General features: G+C 44.6%; 2 protein-coding genes across 2 annotated transcripts in view; one reads left to right on the top strand and one right to left on the bottom strand.

Moving 5' to 3' along the window:
- The window catches only part of LOC128832223 (tetraspanin-15-like), a 527,474-nt gene that overhangs the window by 374,441 nt on the left and 137,298 nt on the right, over positions 1-15,735 (bottom strand). The gene's annotated exons all lie outside the window — the stretch shown is intronic.
- TACR1 (tachykinin receptor 1) overlaps positions 1-15,735 on the top strand; it is a 99,033-nt gene that overhangs the window by 32,968 nt on the left and 50,330 nt on the right. Inside the window, exon 2 of the mRNA XM_054019373.1 lies at positions 11,707-11,901. Within this exon, the coding sequence (XP_053875348.1) occupies positions 11,707-11,901 (195 nt within the window). The remainder of the gene's footprint in view (positions 1-11,706; positions 11,902-15,735) is intronic.

Below are 15,735 nucleotides of genomic sequence, written 5' to 3'. Positions count from 1 at the left end.
TTTAGGTAGTTGAAGGCTGCTATCAAATCCCCCCTCACTCTTCTCTTCTGCAGACTAAACAACCCCAGTTCCCTCAGCCTCTCCTCGTAGGTCATGTGCCCCAGCCCCCTGATCATTTTCATTGCCCTCCGCTGGACTCTCTCCAATTTGTCCACATCCCTTCTGTAGTGGGGGGCCCAAAACTGGACACAATACTCCAGATGTGGCCTCACCAGTGCTGAATAGAGGGGAATAATCACTTCCCTCGATCTGCTGGCAATGCTTCTACTAATGCAGCCCAATATGTCGTTAGCCTTCTTGGCAAGAAGGGCACACTATTGACTCTCATCCGGCTTCTCATCCACTGTAATCCTCGGGTCCTTTTCTGCAGAACTGCTGCTTAGCCAGTCAGTCTCCAGCTGTAGCAGTGCATGCAATTCTTCCGTCCTAAGTGCAGGACTCTGCACTGGTCCTTATTGAACCTCATCAGCTTTCTTTTGGCCCAATCCTCCAATTAGTCTAGGTCACTCTGGACCCTATCACTACCCTCCAGCGTATCTACCTCTCCCCCCAACTTAGTGTCATCTGTGAATTTGCTGAGAGTGCAAGCCATCCCATCATCCAGATTATTAATAAAGATGTTGAACAAAACCGGCCCCAGGAAAAATTCTTCCATTGACCTAGTGCTGTCTATATTGAGGCTTAGGTTGGTTTAACTATATCTCTGAAGGATGTGAATTTTCACACCCTGGAGTGACGCAGCTAGGTGGACCTAACTTTCTAGCGTAGGCCAGCCCTGAGTGACGGCCTAAGGTCCTTGCCCAGAGCAAGGAGTTGAACCTGGGGTCTCCTAAGTCCCGAGGCTATCCCCTAATCATGCTTTCTCCTGTCTGTATTGCTTTTCCTCATCAGTATGCCTATGTGGTATTGCAGAATTATCTTTTTCCCCCACGCTCTCTTTTCCCTCTGTCTCTCACACTCTCTTTGTGTCTTTTCCTCCTCTGTATGACTTGCCACATTTATTCCGGTGTCTTGCCGCCATCAGGAGCACTACAGCAGCCAGTGACATAGACAAATAGATGACAATTAAAGGGATCTCTTGGCTATTTGGCTGGATTTTATTTAATCATAATGACAATTATTTGCCCATTTCATCATCTGGAAGGTTTTCACAGCTGCGAAGCATTTTAATTGAGGAGGAAAGTTCTCTAGAGTGTGTTGCCAGAAATTCGATTTGAGATGTAAACGTGGTTAGTTACATCTGATTGCAATCAGCTATTAACGAATGAAACTGCATAGCCCAGCAAACAATGGGTCTGCTTTATGTCATGACTTCAAATCCTTTAAAGTTGCACTTGAGCACTGAGTAAGGGAAGTAAATGCCCAATTTTCAAACTCCAAGCCAAAATTTTCATACTTGGATGAATCCACAATAAATCCATAGCTGGGCACCTAAATGAAGAAAGTCTCACCTACAGAGGGGCTGAATATCCTTCTCTTGCATTAAAAAAAAAAAAAAAAAAAAATCAATAGGAACTTTTGCTCTAGGAATTATCTTAGGAAGTTCTCTGGCCTGTGTTATGGAGGAGGTCAGACTAGATGATCATAATGGTCCCTTCTGTTCCTGGAATCTATGAAAATTGCAGGTGCTCAACATCTTTGAAAATCAGGTCACTTAAGTGCCTACATTTTGGCACCCAATGTTCAAATTTTTTGGCTTGAAAGCCAAAAGTATGTAGGTAACCACATTTCAATGGAAATCAGGAGCCTAAATTCCCTTTGAGGATCTGGGACTCAAGTCCTAAATTTTCAAAAGCAACTAAGGATTCCAGGCACCTTTATTCTTGTCTGCCAACTCCAAAGGCCTTAAAAGGAGCCCAATTTTCAGAAATGCTGAGCATCCATTCTCAAATCTGGCCCTTTTAATGCATCTCATGTCATGCGCTGTATTTTAAAGAATCCTTATTGAGGTTGCAGGAACAAACCATCCCGATGTGTACAAAGAATAGTAAATATGGCAGGCGACCAGCTTGGCTAAACAGTGAAATCCTTGCTGATCTTAAATGCAAAAAAGAAGCTTACAAGAAGTGGAAGACTGGACAATTGACCAGGGAGGAGTATAAAAATATTGCTCAGGCGTGCAGGAGTGAAATCAGGAAGGCCAAATCACACTTGGAGTTGCAGTTAGCAAGAGATGTTAAGAGTAACAAGAAGGGTTTCTTCAGGTATGTTAGCAACAAGAAGAAAATCAAGAAAAGTGTGGGCCCCTTACTGAATGAGGGAGGCAACCTAGTGACCGAGGATGTGGAAAAAGCTAATGTACTCAATGATTTTTTTGCCTCTGTCTTCACGAACAAGGTCAGCTCCCAGACTGCTGCACTGGGCAGTACAGCATGGGGAGAAGGTGACCAACCCTCTGTGGAGAAAGAAGTGGTTCGGGACTATTTAGAAAAACTGGACGCGCACAAGTCCATGGGGCCGGATGTGCTGCATCCGAGGGTGCTAAAGGAGTTGGCGGGTGAGATTGCAGAGCCATTAGCCATTATTTTTGAAAACTCATGGCGATCGGGGAAGGTCCCAGATGACTGGAAAAAGGCTAATGTAGTGCCCATCTTTAAAAAAGGGAAGAAGGAGGATCCGGGGAACTACAGGCCAGTCAGCCTCACCTCAGTCCCTGGAAAAATCATGGAGCAGGTCCTCAAGGAATCAATTATGAAACATTTAGAGGAGAGGAAAGTGATCAGGAACAGTCAGCAAGGATTCACGAAGGGGAAGTCGTGCCTGACTAACCTAATTGCCTTCTATGATGAGATAACTGGCTCTGTGGATGAGGGGAAAGCAGTGGATGTGTTATTCCTTGACTTTAGCAAAGCTTTTGATACGGTCTCACACAGTATTCTTGCCGCCAAGTTAAAGAAGTATGGGCTGGATGAATGGACTGTAAGGTGGATAGAAAGCTGGCTAGATCGTCGGGCTCAACGGGTAGTGATCAATGGCTCCATGTCTAGTTGGCAGCCGGTTTCAAGCGGAGTGCCCCAAGGGTCGGTCCTGGGGCCGGTTTTGTTTAATATCTTTATTAATGATCTGGAGGATGGTGTGGACTGCACTCTCAGCAAGTTTGCAGATGACACTAAACTAGGAGGCGTGGTAGATACACTAGAGGGTAGGGATTGGATACAGAGGGACCTAGACAAATTAGAAGATTGGGCCGAAAAAAACCTGATGAGGTTCAACAAGGACAAGTGCAGAGTCCTGCACTTAGGACGGAAGAATCCCATGCACTGCTACAGACTAGGGACCGAATGGCTAGGTAGCAGTTCTGCAGAAAAGGACCTAGGGGTCACAGTGGACGAGAAGCTGGATATGAGTCAACAGTGTGCTCTTGTTGCCAAGAAGGCTAACGGCATTTTGGGCTGTATAAGTAGGGGCATTGCCAGCAGATCGAGGGACGTGATCGTTCCCCTTTATTCGACATTGGTGAGGCCTCATCTGGAATACTGTGTCCAGTTTTGGGCCCCACACTACAAGAAGGATGTGGAAAAATTGGAAAGAGTCCAGCGGAGGGCAACAAAAATGATTAGGGGTCTGGAGCACATGACTTATGAGGAGAGGCTGAGGGAACTGGGATTGTTTAGTCTCCAGAAGAGAAGAATGAGGGGGGATTTGATAGCAGCCTTCAACTACCTGAAGGGGAGTTCCAAAGAGGATGGAGCTCGGCTGTTCTCAGTGGTGGCAGACGACAGAACAAGGAGCAATGGTCTCAAGTTGCAATGGGGGAGGTCCAGGTTGGATATCAGGAAAAACTATTTCACTAGGAGGGTGGTGAAACACTGGAATGCATTACCTAGGGAGGTGGTGGAGTCTCCTTCCTTGGAGGTTTTTAAGGCCCGGCTTGACAAAGCCCTGGCTGGGATGATTTAGCTGGGAATTGGTCCTGCTTTGAGCAGGGGGTTGGACTAGATGACCTCTTGAGGTCCCTTCCAACTCTGATATTCTATGATTCTATGATTCTATGCAACTGCAAGCTGGGGCAACCACGTCCAGGGACACTTTTGACAAAGTCGGCGCTAAAGGGTGGGAAGCTTCTTGAAGTGCCTCTGTGATTCCGAAGCACCAGTCCCATTGAATGTCAATGGTATTTGTGATGGTGAATCACTTGGATGGTTTTAGAAAAATCTCTTCCTTAAGGTAGATGGAACTTGATAAGTTTATGAGGGGGATAGAATGGTGGGGTTGCCTGTGATAGCAGGGACTGAACTCAATGACCCAGGAGCTCACTTGCAGACCAATGTTATGATTTTCCAAAAGTGCTGAGGGATCTGCTGGTCATATTGAAGCTGAAGATGCTCGCCATCTTTCCAAATCAGGCCACTGAGTGCCCAACTTTAGGTGCCCAGGCATAGATAAGCCAGGTGCCTAACTCACATTGGAAGTCAAGGGGCGTTAGGCCCCTAATTCTAAGAGCGCAGAAAGAGTGAGGGAGCTGCCTGCAGGAGACTTGAAGCCTGGAGCTGGCTTGCTGTATGAGCCAGCCAGAAACATATGGCGCAGGGAAGGAACCTTGAGCAGCTGGCTCCTTATAAAGGGAGCTGAAGCAGTTCTTGAGAGGTGCTGACTCCAGCAAATCTGTGAGGGAGTAATCAGCGCTGAGCAGGGCTGCTGCAAGCCCAACCCCAAAGCAGGTCACCTCTTAGGAACGGATAAAGAGACTTTTCCTCTCACCCAGGCTCTGAGGTAAGAGCCAGGCCGTGGAACAGATTATTAGGCCTGAGTTTTCCCTCTGGAGTTTGTTTCATTTGAGTCAACCCAGACCCCAGTAAGGGCATTGTTTGGATGAGCAACACGTGAAGTATGGGTAAAAGGGCCTAGAAGAGGGAAAATAAAAAGTGGGGCAAGGCAGAGGCACCCCAGTCATGAGGGGGCACACAGGTGGTGGCCAGCTTGTTTACAGTGCCTTAAAAAATACCTCCTCTCCCCCATGTGGCTGAAAACAGAGTCCTAGGGTCCAAATTTTCAAAAGTGGCCACTGATTTTGGCTGCCTCAATTTCAGATGTCCAGTTTGATCAACCACAGGCCTGATTTTCAGAGGTGCTGAGAACCGGTAGCTCCAGGGCCGGTGCTACTATTAAGACAAACTAGGCAGTTGCCTAGGGCGCCACGATTTGGGGGTGCCAAAAAGCGGTGCCCCCAATTTTTTTTTTACAGCATTTCTGGGCTGGGCTGCCGGCGGTGCGCTGACACGTGCGGCTCAGACTCCCCCTCCCAGTGCAGCCGCCGCTCCATGCAATTATTGTCATTGCCAGCGGGGGCGGCGTGCTCGGGGAGGGGGTGTAGCAGAGGTGAGCTGGGATAGGGAGCCCTGCGGCAGCTCCCCTCCCGCCCTGAGGCACCCCCCCCCCCCGCGGCAGCTCCCCACCCCCCCGGCCCGGGGAGCCGTGCGGCAGCTCCCCACCCCAGCTCAACTTTGCTACGCCCCCTCCCTGAGCGCAAGGTCACCGCTCCACTTCTCCCGCCTCCCAGGCTTGCGGCACCAATCAACTGTTTGGTGCCGCAAGCCTTGGAGGGGAGGAGAATTAGAGCGGGGGCGGCGTGCTCGGGGAGGAGGCGGAGCAGAGGTGAGCTGGGGTGGGGAGCCGCCGCACGGCTCCCGGGTGGGGGGGGGCGCCTCAGGGTGGAGGAGGGGGTGGGGAGCTGCCGCAGGACTGGTGGGGGGGTGCAAGGTGGAAGTTTCGCCTAGGGCACGAAACTTCCTTGCACCGGCCCTGGGTAGCTCCTGTCAACTTCAGGTGGGATTATGGGAGTTCGGTCCTCTTTCAAATCAAGCCTCCATTGTCTCAAACTGGTGCCATAAATACTGAGACACTCTGAATCAATGGCCCCAACAAAGAGTGGAATAACGTATAGCATAGCTTGGTTGGCTAATGACAGAGGGACATAATGATCAACAAGAATTCAAAAGGCACCAGAAGGAAGAGGAATTCTTTTGGAGTGGCCCCAGCAAACAAAGCTAGGAATAATGAGGTGAAAATAAGAAAAGGCAAATTTCAGCTGTGTAGGTGGAAAAATTCCTTCCCGGTGAGATTCATTAGATTGTTAAATATTCTCCCCAGGGCAGCCCTGGAAGCCCCACCTACTTGCATCTTTAGAACTAGATTTGAATTCAGGTACCAAATGGCTGACCGAGACTTCAGATGGATAATTATCAGGCTGGATAAACTGTGAGAGACTGATAAGGCTTTGTGATATCCGTGGGCAGAGATACATAGCTGGCAAGGTGTGTCTCCTGCATGTTTCTACATAAATCTCTCTCTTTATTTTTCCCGCCACTGAGGGTCAATTTCTCGTGGAAGGGCAATACATTGTCCATTTTAATTTTGCAAAAGAAAACTCAACTCCTGCCCATCAAACACCAAATGCAGCAGCTCGGAGTATTTGTGAGCTGATGGGCTGGAAGAATTCAGCTCTGGCTGGCAGCTTTGGGGGTAGGATCAGCAGTAGTAGGGTTGACAGACCACATAGTAATGCAGGGAATTTATTACAAAAAGCTCCACGTTGCTGTGCCTGTATTTCTGCAGCTGTGAATAATTCCAGTGTAATCCCCTTCCCATGATTCCTCCTCTGTGATGGGATTCTTTACCCTTCCGAGCTGTCTCGGATTCATTTTCATAAACACAGAATTTTGTCTCAGGACCTGAGTCTTGAAAGGTGTGGACTGTTCTTATAGGACACTGACTGCCCTCAATTCTCTACCCTCAGTGGGAGTTGAGGGTGCTCAGCACCTAACAGATGTGCTCAGGACCTTGCAGCGTCAAACCCTAAATGTGTTTACAAAGGAGACCAGTGCTAAGCCATCTCAGACATGGCATGTGCTACCATGCAGTGGGGTCACAGCTCATTTCAGTCCATTAAAACACGACAGCCCCCTGCGGTAATAGCAACCTTAAGTGGTAGCAACCATATAGTAAGCACTAATGTTTTGAGCCATTACTGCAAACTCAAGGTGAGCTCAAAGCAAACTCCTAGATCCAATTTTTTGGATGTGAGGGGGAGGGAAGGGAGGCATTTGCATCAGAACTTGCCTTCATACACAGAGGGTGAAGAATGGCCCCTATCTTCAGAAAGGCCTGACCCCAAACTCCAGATCTAAATCCGCCTCCAAATTTGGAGGCGGTCAAAGTCTGGATCCAAGTGTTATGGCTTGAGCCTACCTCTGCTGTCAAATGCTGCCAGGTCCATTTTACAGGGGAGTTCATGGACCATCAAGGAGGCAGTGCTTCTTGTTTCTCTCTGACACCTCCTCCTCCCTGCTTTGGGAAACTTAAATGTTGAACAAGGGCTTTGGAGGCGAACACATCCAGTCCGCAGAGAGACAAGGACAGTATTGTAAGCTCCTTGGGGCAGGGGCTGTCTTTGTTCTGTGTTTACACAACACCGAACACAACATCTAGCACAACGGAGCCCAGGTCCATGATCGGGGCTTCTAGGAGCTGTGATACAAATAATAGATAGTAATACAGATGCAGCCACATACGGCCTGGGAGTGCATGTGAGGCATGAACACGGGGGCAGAATAAATAAAAGGAAACCTTGAAACTTAAGCTATTCTACATCCCAATCCCATAGGGAGGAAAACCAAAAACAAAGGAGAACGGGGGATGGGTGGTGGGGGGAAAGAGATAAACATCATAGCCTTAAAATGGCCAGAACAACAATAGAAAGTAACTTTGCCCAAGGCGTCATTGAAGCGTTGAATAGAAAGGGCCAAGTTTTCCTCTTGGTTATGCTGCTGCGATTCCATTGCAGCTGTTGGGGCAGCGCTACTGGAGAAGAGGGGAGTTTGGCTCAGCTTGGGATGCAGAAGTTGAATCTCCGACCAGTAAACAAGAGAAACATTTGCGGTCTGGGAGGAAAGGGAGAGTTTCTCTTTCCTCCATTTAACACAAGACGTGTTTTGTTTAATAACTTCTTGTTTTACATTGATCAGCCTGTTCCTTCAGCATAACTCATGAATTCCTATGGAGACAGTGGCTTCTCCTGAGGCTGTTTAGTAGCTAGAGAGATTCAAGGCAACTCAGGGTCCATAATACAGAAAATAGAGACTGTGCCTATCTCCTGTTTTATTCTGGGAGGGGTTAAAAGCCCATGCTGAGCTACAGAAATATTTACATTTGACTTGTGATATAAGAGAGCTACTTTTACTTGTAGGCAAGTGAAGTGGCAGGAAGCAGAAATCTGGCAGAGCACAGAGTTACTGCATGTACAGATGGTGAGACTCCTCTGCCTGTGTCTCTCATTCTCCAAGTATGAGATGACATATGCACCAGTATACATGCTGAAACCAAGAGTCACTTTCCTTGGACCAGAAAATGACATTTTCCCCAAGCACTTGAGGCAAGAGGGAATTTTTGCCATGCCCAATTAACTCTTCCAAAATGGCTGGCTAGCAACTACGTTGCAAAATCAGATTTTAGAAAGGAATTTCACCCTCTGTTTTTGTCACAGTAAAAACACCCTGCCTTATGTATCACAGTTAGTTAGTTGTATTACAATATCACTAACCAAGACCAGGCATAACTGCTGGGCAGTGGACTAACATTTACAAGAGATAGTCTATGCCCCAAAGAGATTACAATCTAAATAGACAGGACATTTTTTTTCTCTTTTTCATGGATGAGAAACTAAGACACAGAGAAGTTAAGTGATTTACCCAAGATCACATGGGGAATCTGCGGCAGAGCCAGGATTTGAATCCGAGTCTCCTAAGCCCCATTCCAGCCTTAAGGCGACTTTTTCCTTTCCCAGAGCTTTCTCGTTTTGCAACACATAACTGAAGCTTTGCCTTTTTCATTGCATTTGAGAAAACAGATCATGTGACCTAAAAGATCCCCCTTCAACCCAGCACTCTCATTTTAGACATTCACCTTCTATAAAAGTGGTTCTCAGCCAGGGGTATGTGTACCCCTGGGGGTATACAGAGGTCTTCCAGGGGGTATATCAACTCATTTAGATATGTCTAGTTTTACAGCAAGCAGCTACATAAAAAGTACTGGCAAAGTCAGTGCACATTAAAATTTCATACAATGACTTGTTTATACTGCTCTATATACTATACACTGAAATGTAAGTATCAAATAAATCAATTGGAAAATAAATATTGTAATTATATGGTAAAAATGAGAAAGTCAGCAATTTTTCAGTAATAGTGTGCTGTGATACTTGTATTTTTTATGTCTGGTTTTGTAAGCAAGTAGTTTTTAAGTGAGGTGAAACTTGGGGTTCACAAGACAAAAACCAGACTCCTGAAAGAGATACAGTAGTCTGGAAAGGCTGAGAATGACTGCTCTATAAGACTTCACAGTAATATCCACAATATACAATAATTCCTGTTATGGCAGGTATCACCAATGGCACCATTACACACAGTTTTACACAATATTTCCCTTTGCCTATGTGCACTGATCAGCCTTTGAAGAAATGTTGCACTGTTGTTTTGTGGTGATGTTCCATTTCAAGGGAGCTGTGGCAAACAGACAGAGAAGTTGCTCTCTGCCTTAATCTCGCTAACTAGAGTCAATTCTTGCCCCGAGGACGTGGGCATTAGAGTTTTGGCTGAGATTCCTGAAAAAAGGATTGCCTGCATGCTGTTTGTGACTACTTCTGTTCAAGGACTGGTGTATATTGCATAAACAAACAGTTGCATTAACAATACACCCAGACACTGCATCACTGATTTCTCCTCTAACAGGAAGCCAGCCTGCAAGGCATCAGCATCTGCTACTTCAGGGCAGCTAGCAGCAACACTATTTTTTCCTTCAATATTATTTATCTTTATCAGTGATAAGCCCTTTCGCATATTATCCCTGCTTTTTGAGCTCTTATGAAATCATTTATTATTGTAATTATTTAAAGAAAACCACCAAAAACATCTATGAGATATATAGATTTTCTCCCTTTCCTCCTATTTGGCTTTATTCTAAAGAAAAAATAAATAATCAGCAAGTCCCTGGAACAAAACTCTGGGAAATTGCAACCTGCCTAGAGGTATTAATGTTGATTACAAAATATACATTCAAGTAACAGAGGTTTTCAGACACAGAATGGCGGCAATTTAGTACCACATTTAACATGAACACATGCTTGACCAGCTCAGCAGACACAAATTATTATTATGGGATTAGGCACAAAATAACCCCTCTTTTTGTATGGCGAAAGTATCAGATGCACTGAGGTTCGGGCTTGAAAAAAAATGGAATACCTGAAGTCAGGAAAAGGAATTAGCACTATATGATAACATAAATGGCATGTAATGATATACTCACAATGACCAAGGAAGTAAGGGAAATGAACAATTAAAACAGTCAGATCAGCAGCACTCAGCCTATTTCCCCCCTAAACTCCTTGCAGCATGAATCCTCCAAGGAAAACCATGTGATTATTACTTATATACCCTGGGAGACACCTGAAAATTGTCAGTGATATCTGTAACCCATGCCTATGAATTGCAGCCACAGGAAGGGCTGAGACAGTTACCCCATTCCTATTCCCAGGGGGGCATTCGAAAAGGAAGGATGGTCCAGTGGTTAAGGCAACAGGCTATAACTCAGACCACGTTGGTTCAATTCCCAGCTTTGCCATAGTCTTCCTACTAGAATCTCAGGGTTGGAAGAGAGCTCAGGAGGTCATCTAGTCCAACCCCCTGCTCAAAGCAGGACCAATCCCCAACTGAATCATGCCCTAGGTCAGGCTTGTTAAAGGGATTTAATTACCTCACTGCCATTGATTTCAATGGGAGTTAGGGGCCTAAATACCTTTTAAAATCTGGCTCCTTCTCACTATGGTATCTCTGTGCCTCAGTTCACTATCTGTACAATGGGGATAACAACATATCCCTACCTCACAGAGTTGCAGTGTGGATAGAAATTATTAGGTGCTCCAATACTACATTGATGGGGGTCTTAAAGTACCTACAGATTCATCCCTTTGTCTCTCTGCTGAGTTTACTCATTAGTGCCAGTTGGAAAGATAACTATATGACATGTTAGGAACTGGATTAAGCAATCACTTTGTACTAGTCACGAAACAGCTGCCAGATGTAGTGCTGGGTGCACTATTTGTTGAATGTCGCCTCTGTTCCGACTGTGTTGCAGTGGTTGTCACATTTATTCCTCACTCAAAATTATGCAAAGAACTTCTGCAAATCATTCTTCATCCCAAACTGGCTAGAACTAGAAAGGGAAATCAAGCTCTATGCGCTTCCGTGGGAAAGAGCCTCCCCAAAATGGTAAAAAGCTATTAAAAGGAGGAGTTTGAAAAAAAAAAAAAGACGTGAGAAAACACCAGTTAATTGAGAAACCACCAACTTTATGCCACCAAATCACTATCAAACAAGCAGTACTCTTTTGGTGGGGGGGTTGTATTATGGGGGTGTCTAACGTGTGTATTGCATCCTCCCTCCCTCCCTGCTTGGTCCATATAGAGGCTAACAGAGATAGTATTTTAGCTCAAATAGTGCTTTAATGCTGCAGGTCATGGGTTCAAACCCCATGAGTAGAGATCATTACAAAATAAACGGATCTCAGCTATTCTTGTTCTGCCAGATTCTGCTACCTGTAATCCATGGAGAAGATTCTTTACTATTTTAGTCTCATTAAATAAGAATCCATGTCTTTTATGTCCCATATTGCACGGCTACATTTTTAAAGCCCTTCGCTCTCTCTATGTTACAGGTACATGGCTATTATCCATCCATTGCAACCCAGATTGTCAGCCACAGCCACCAAGGTGGTCGTCACCGTTATTTGGTTCCTGGCTTTATTGCTGGCGTTCCCGCAGGGTTATTACTCGATGACAGCAGAGCTTCCCAACAGGGTGGTGTGTCTGGTGGACTGGCCAGAGTATGACACCAGGGCGTATGAAAAAACGTGAGTCTTTCCTTTTCCTACAGTGAAAAGCAAGGCAGAGAGGGAGGCTACACAGTATAGAAAGGATGCATTCCACAGAGGGAAAAAACAATGTGAAATATACAGACACAGAAGCAGGTGGGGAGAGATGGAAAGGGGTGCAGGCTCCTGGCAATCACCGGACATTTGGTTGAGGGGGATAAACCCATCTGATTTCAATGCATGCCACCTACTCAGTGCTGGGGGAGGGTTCCTACCTTCCCATACAAATATTCCCACTATTATTTTCCATGATGAAAATGTCTTCCTGCTCCTAAGTCTGCTGAGCCCCTGAAGCAAGATTCAGTATCATGGCAATATTTTAGCCCGTATACATTGTAGCTCTTCCTTTACTTGAGAATCTCAGAACACATAAAGGAGGTTATCATTATCACCAGTTGAGGAAACCGGCACAGAGAACTGAGGGGACTTGCCCCGAAGGCAGAATGATGGAGCCATGAACAAAACTCAGGTCTCTTGACTCTGCATCTATTGACTTAACCACTGGACCATACAGCCTCTGATATAACACAAGCCTCCAATTCCATTTATAACCCAGCATATAAGTGTACAAGTAGTTACCAATTTTCTGTTTTTAATTCTAGAAAGGATGTAAGTAAACCCTAAGAAATCCCATGGTATTGCATCCATTGTATGTTTACTTTACACAACAATAGACTTAATATCTCTTTCAGACAAGGTACAGGCACTTAAGGTCAAGAACTTTTAAATGTCCTCTCTCATGGACCCATTCTTAGGCAGTTGAATAGGAGGGAGGGAAATGAGGTCAGTACAGAACAATAGGTTGGTTTTCTCTGAAGGCCTTCCATACAAATATTGACCAAGCTTGTCCGCAAAAGAAAGTCTCATTTGCTGATCATGACAAGATGCTGTTGCTGGTAATGTATTTTATCCCTGTTGAACTAATTGGGCCACAGTTATCCATGCTCTAATTCTCTAAGAGCTACACCAAAGATAAATTTGGCTAATTGCACCAATCTGCAATTCAGTAGTCCTACGCAGGAACTGTAAATTTCCATTTTGCAGAGAAATTCCTCACTTTTGAAATGTGCTTTTGTTGTGATTCAGAATGAGACCTCAAATTTCAAAGAATCCATGAAATGATTTTTTTAAAACTGTTTCAGGTTAATTGAAAAACGTCATTTTTATTTAGATTTTTTGGAATGTTATATTATTTTACATTATATTATAAAAATACCTTTTGAAACAAATGTTTCAAAATGAAAAATCAAAATGTTCCATTTAGCTGAGATCAAAATGTTCCGTATGCTTCATTTAGATTTTTCCCCCTAAACAAAATTTTAATTGGAATGGACGCATTCCCAAGAACATTTAGACAAAGCAACATTTTCCAATGGAAAAATTCTGTTGGAAATTTTTTGATTAATTTTCTACAATTTAATTTATATGATCATCTTGGGAAGAACAACCAACTAAATGGATATAAAAACAAAAATAAATAAAACCAACGTGGATTATTGGTGGCCAGATTCTGATAACTCATGGGTAACGTGCTATTCAGAGTGAGGAAGGTTCTCATTGATTGCATTTGTGGATTAAGGAACTGTTCAGCATAAGGTCCCTAGGTAACTAAATCCTATTGCGTGTCACCTTGGAATACATGGAAATGTAAATTAAACTGGATGTGGTACTACCGATGATCAAAATGCTACACCAGAGCCATTGCTGTGCCTGGCTGCTTTCTGTCCTCTAAAGCTAGTTCTTGATGGAAATTTCATTGAAGGGATGATAGGACATGATATTCTGTCTCTGTGGATGCAGATGGATTCTGCATTGCTCTTAGGGCATTATTTATGCTTGCAGTTTAATACAGCTTTGTTTTGTATGGCACCTTTCATGTGAACTGTGTCTTAAAATGCTTCACAGAGTGAGTACAATTCCAGAATGAAATGGCAAAATGGAGCTATGTCAGAAAGACGCTGACAAAATGGAGGAAATTCAGGGACAAGTAACTAAAATGATTAAGGGTTTGGACTGAAGGAGGAGAGATGAAAAGAGTTTGGTATGGATGGCTTGGCTAAGCAATGACTGAAAGGGGCTCACGCTGAGGTAAATACTGAGGCGGTAGAAGAATTGGCGAGGGTGGGCCAAAGGTGGAAAGCTAGGAGTAATGGCACAAAGTTAGGAAAAGGAAATACTTCATTGTCATGAGGAATGTTAGACTGTGGAAAAGCCTCGCAAAGGCGGCCATGCAAACTTGGCAAAGAACCTAAAACCGTACAGTGCTGTATAGAAGAGTTCTGCGTTGGCGGGGATGGATGGAACAGCTGACTGAAAAGGTCCTTTCCAGTGCTTATGTCCATGATTATGTGGCAACAGCAGCCATTTCCCCAATATACCTGACCCTCTCCTATCTTGTAATGCAGATATGCTCCCTTGGAGTGCATGCGCTCCTCCAGGATGCTATTGTGGCATTATGATCTTGCCCTGCAGGGTTTAAGACCTGCTGAAACTAAGCTCACAGAAATTCAGATTCATAGGACACCTAAAAGAGCTGGGTTTGCTTATAAAACAAAAATCCTGTGGAGGAGCCAATAGGTTTATATTAAAAACGACTCTGAAAATCCTATAGAATTCAATAGCAAATGAAATCCTTCTTAAGGGTGTTTTGAACCATCTTGTAAAATGTTATAGCAGGGGTAGGATTCTCTTTTAAATTCACCAGCATGGGTAAGAGAAAGGAGATGGCTCCCTATATAAACTTCTGCAGGAATTTTCCATAAGGCTTGAGCAATCTATTTCTAAACCATCAACCCAGCCCTAATTAGTACAAATCAGCCCTTTGGCCTTATGCTGCCCCATCCTTGGGACCAATCTTGAAGAGGGTCAGACTCAAGGTCAGAAGGGACCATTGTGATCATCTAGTCCAGGGGTTCTCAACTTTTTTTTTCTTCCCTGAGGCCCCCCCATAACATGCTTAAAAATGCCATGGCCCACCTGTGCCACAAAAACTCTTTTTCTGAATATCCAGTAGATTAAAAGCCAGGGCTGGTGTTAGGTGGTAACAAGCAGCGCAATTGCCCAGGGCCCCACACCACAGAACTAAGTTGCTCTGGCTTTGGCTTTCAGCCCTTGGTGGGGCTCGGGCTTCGGCTTTTTCCCCTGGGCCCCAGCAAGTCTAATGCCGGCCCTGTTCTCTGGTTTATTTTGGTGTTCCCCCTGAAACCTACTCATAGCCCCCTAGTAGGCCCCAGGCCCCTGGTTGAGAACCACTTATCTAGTCTGACCTCGTGAATAATACAGGCCAGAGAACTTCCTCCAATTAATTCCTAGAGCAGAGATTTTAGAAAATCATCCAATCTTGATTTAAAAGTGGTCAGTGATGAAGAATCCACCATGACCCTTGGTAAATCGTTCCAGTGGTTAATTACTCTCACTATTAAAAATTTACACCTTATTTTCAGTGTGAATTTGTCTAGCTTCAAATTCCAGCCATTGGCTCGTGTTAGACCTTCCTCTGCTAGATTGAAGAACCCATTATTAAATACTTATTCCATATGTAGATGCTAATAGACTAATCAAGTCACTCCTTAACCTTCTTTTTGTTAAGCTAAATAGATTGAGCTCTTTGAGTCTATCACTATAAGGGATGTTTTCTGTGTTTTCTTTAACCATTCTCATGGGTCTTCTCTGAACCCTCTCCACTTTATCAATCTCCTTCTTGAATTGCGGACTCCAGAACTGGACACAGTATTCCAGCAGTGCCAAATACAGAGGCAAAATAATCTCTCTGCTCCTACTCGAGATTCCCCTTTTTATACCACCCAGGATCAT

The sequence above is a fragment of the Malaclemys terrapin genome, chromosome 2 (assembly GCF_027887155.1).
Source record: "Malaclemys terrapin pileata isolate rMalTer1 chromosome 2, rMalTer1.hap1, whole genome shotgun sequence".
In the NCBI taxonomy this organism is placed as follows: Eukaryota; Metazoa; Chordata; order Testudines; family Emydidae; genus Malaclemys; species Malaclemys terrapin.
This window is presented reverse-complemented; position numbering and strand designations above follow the sequence as displayed.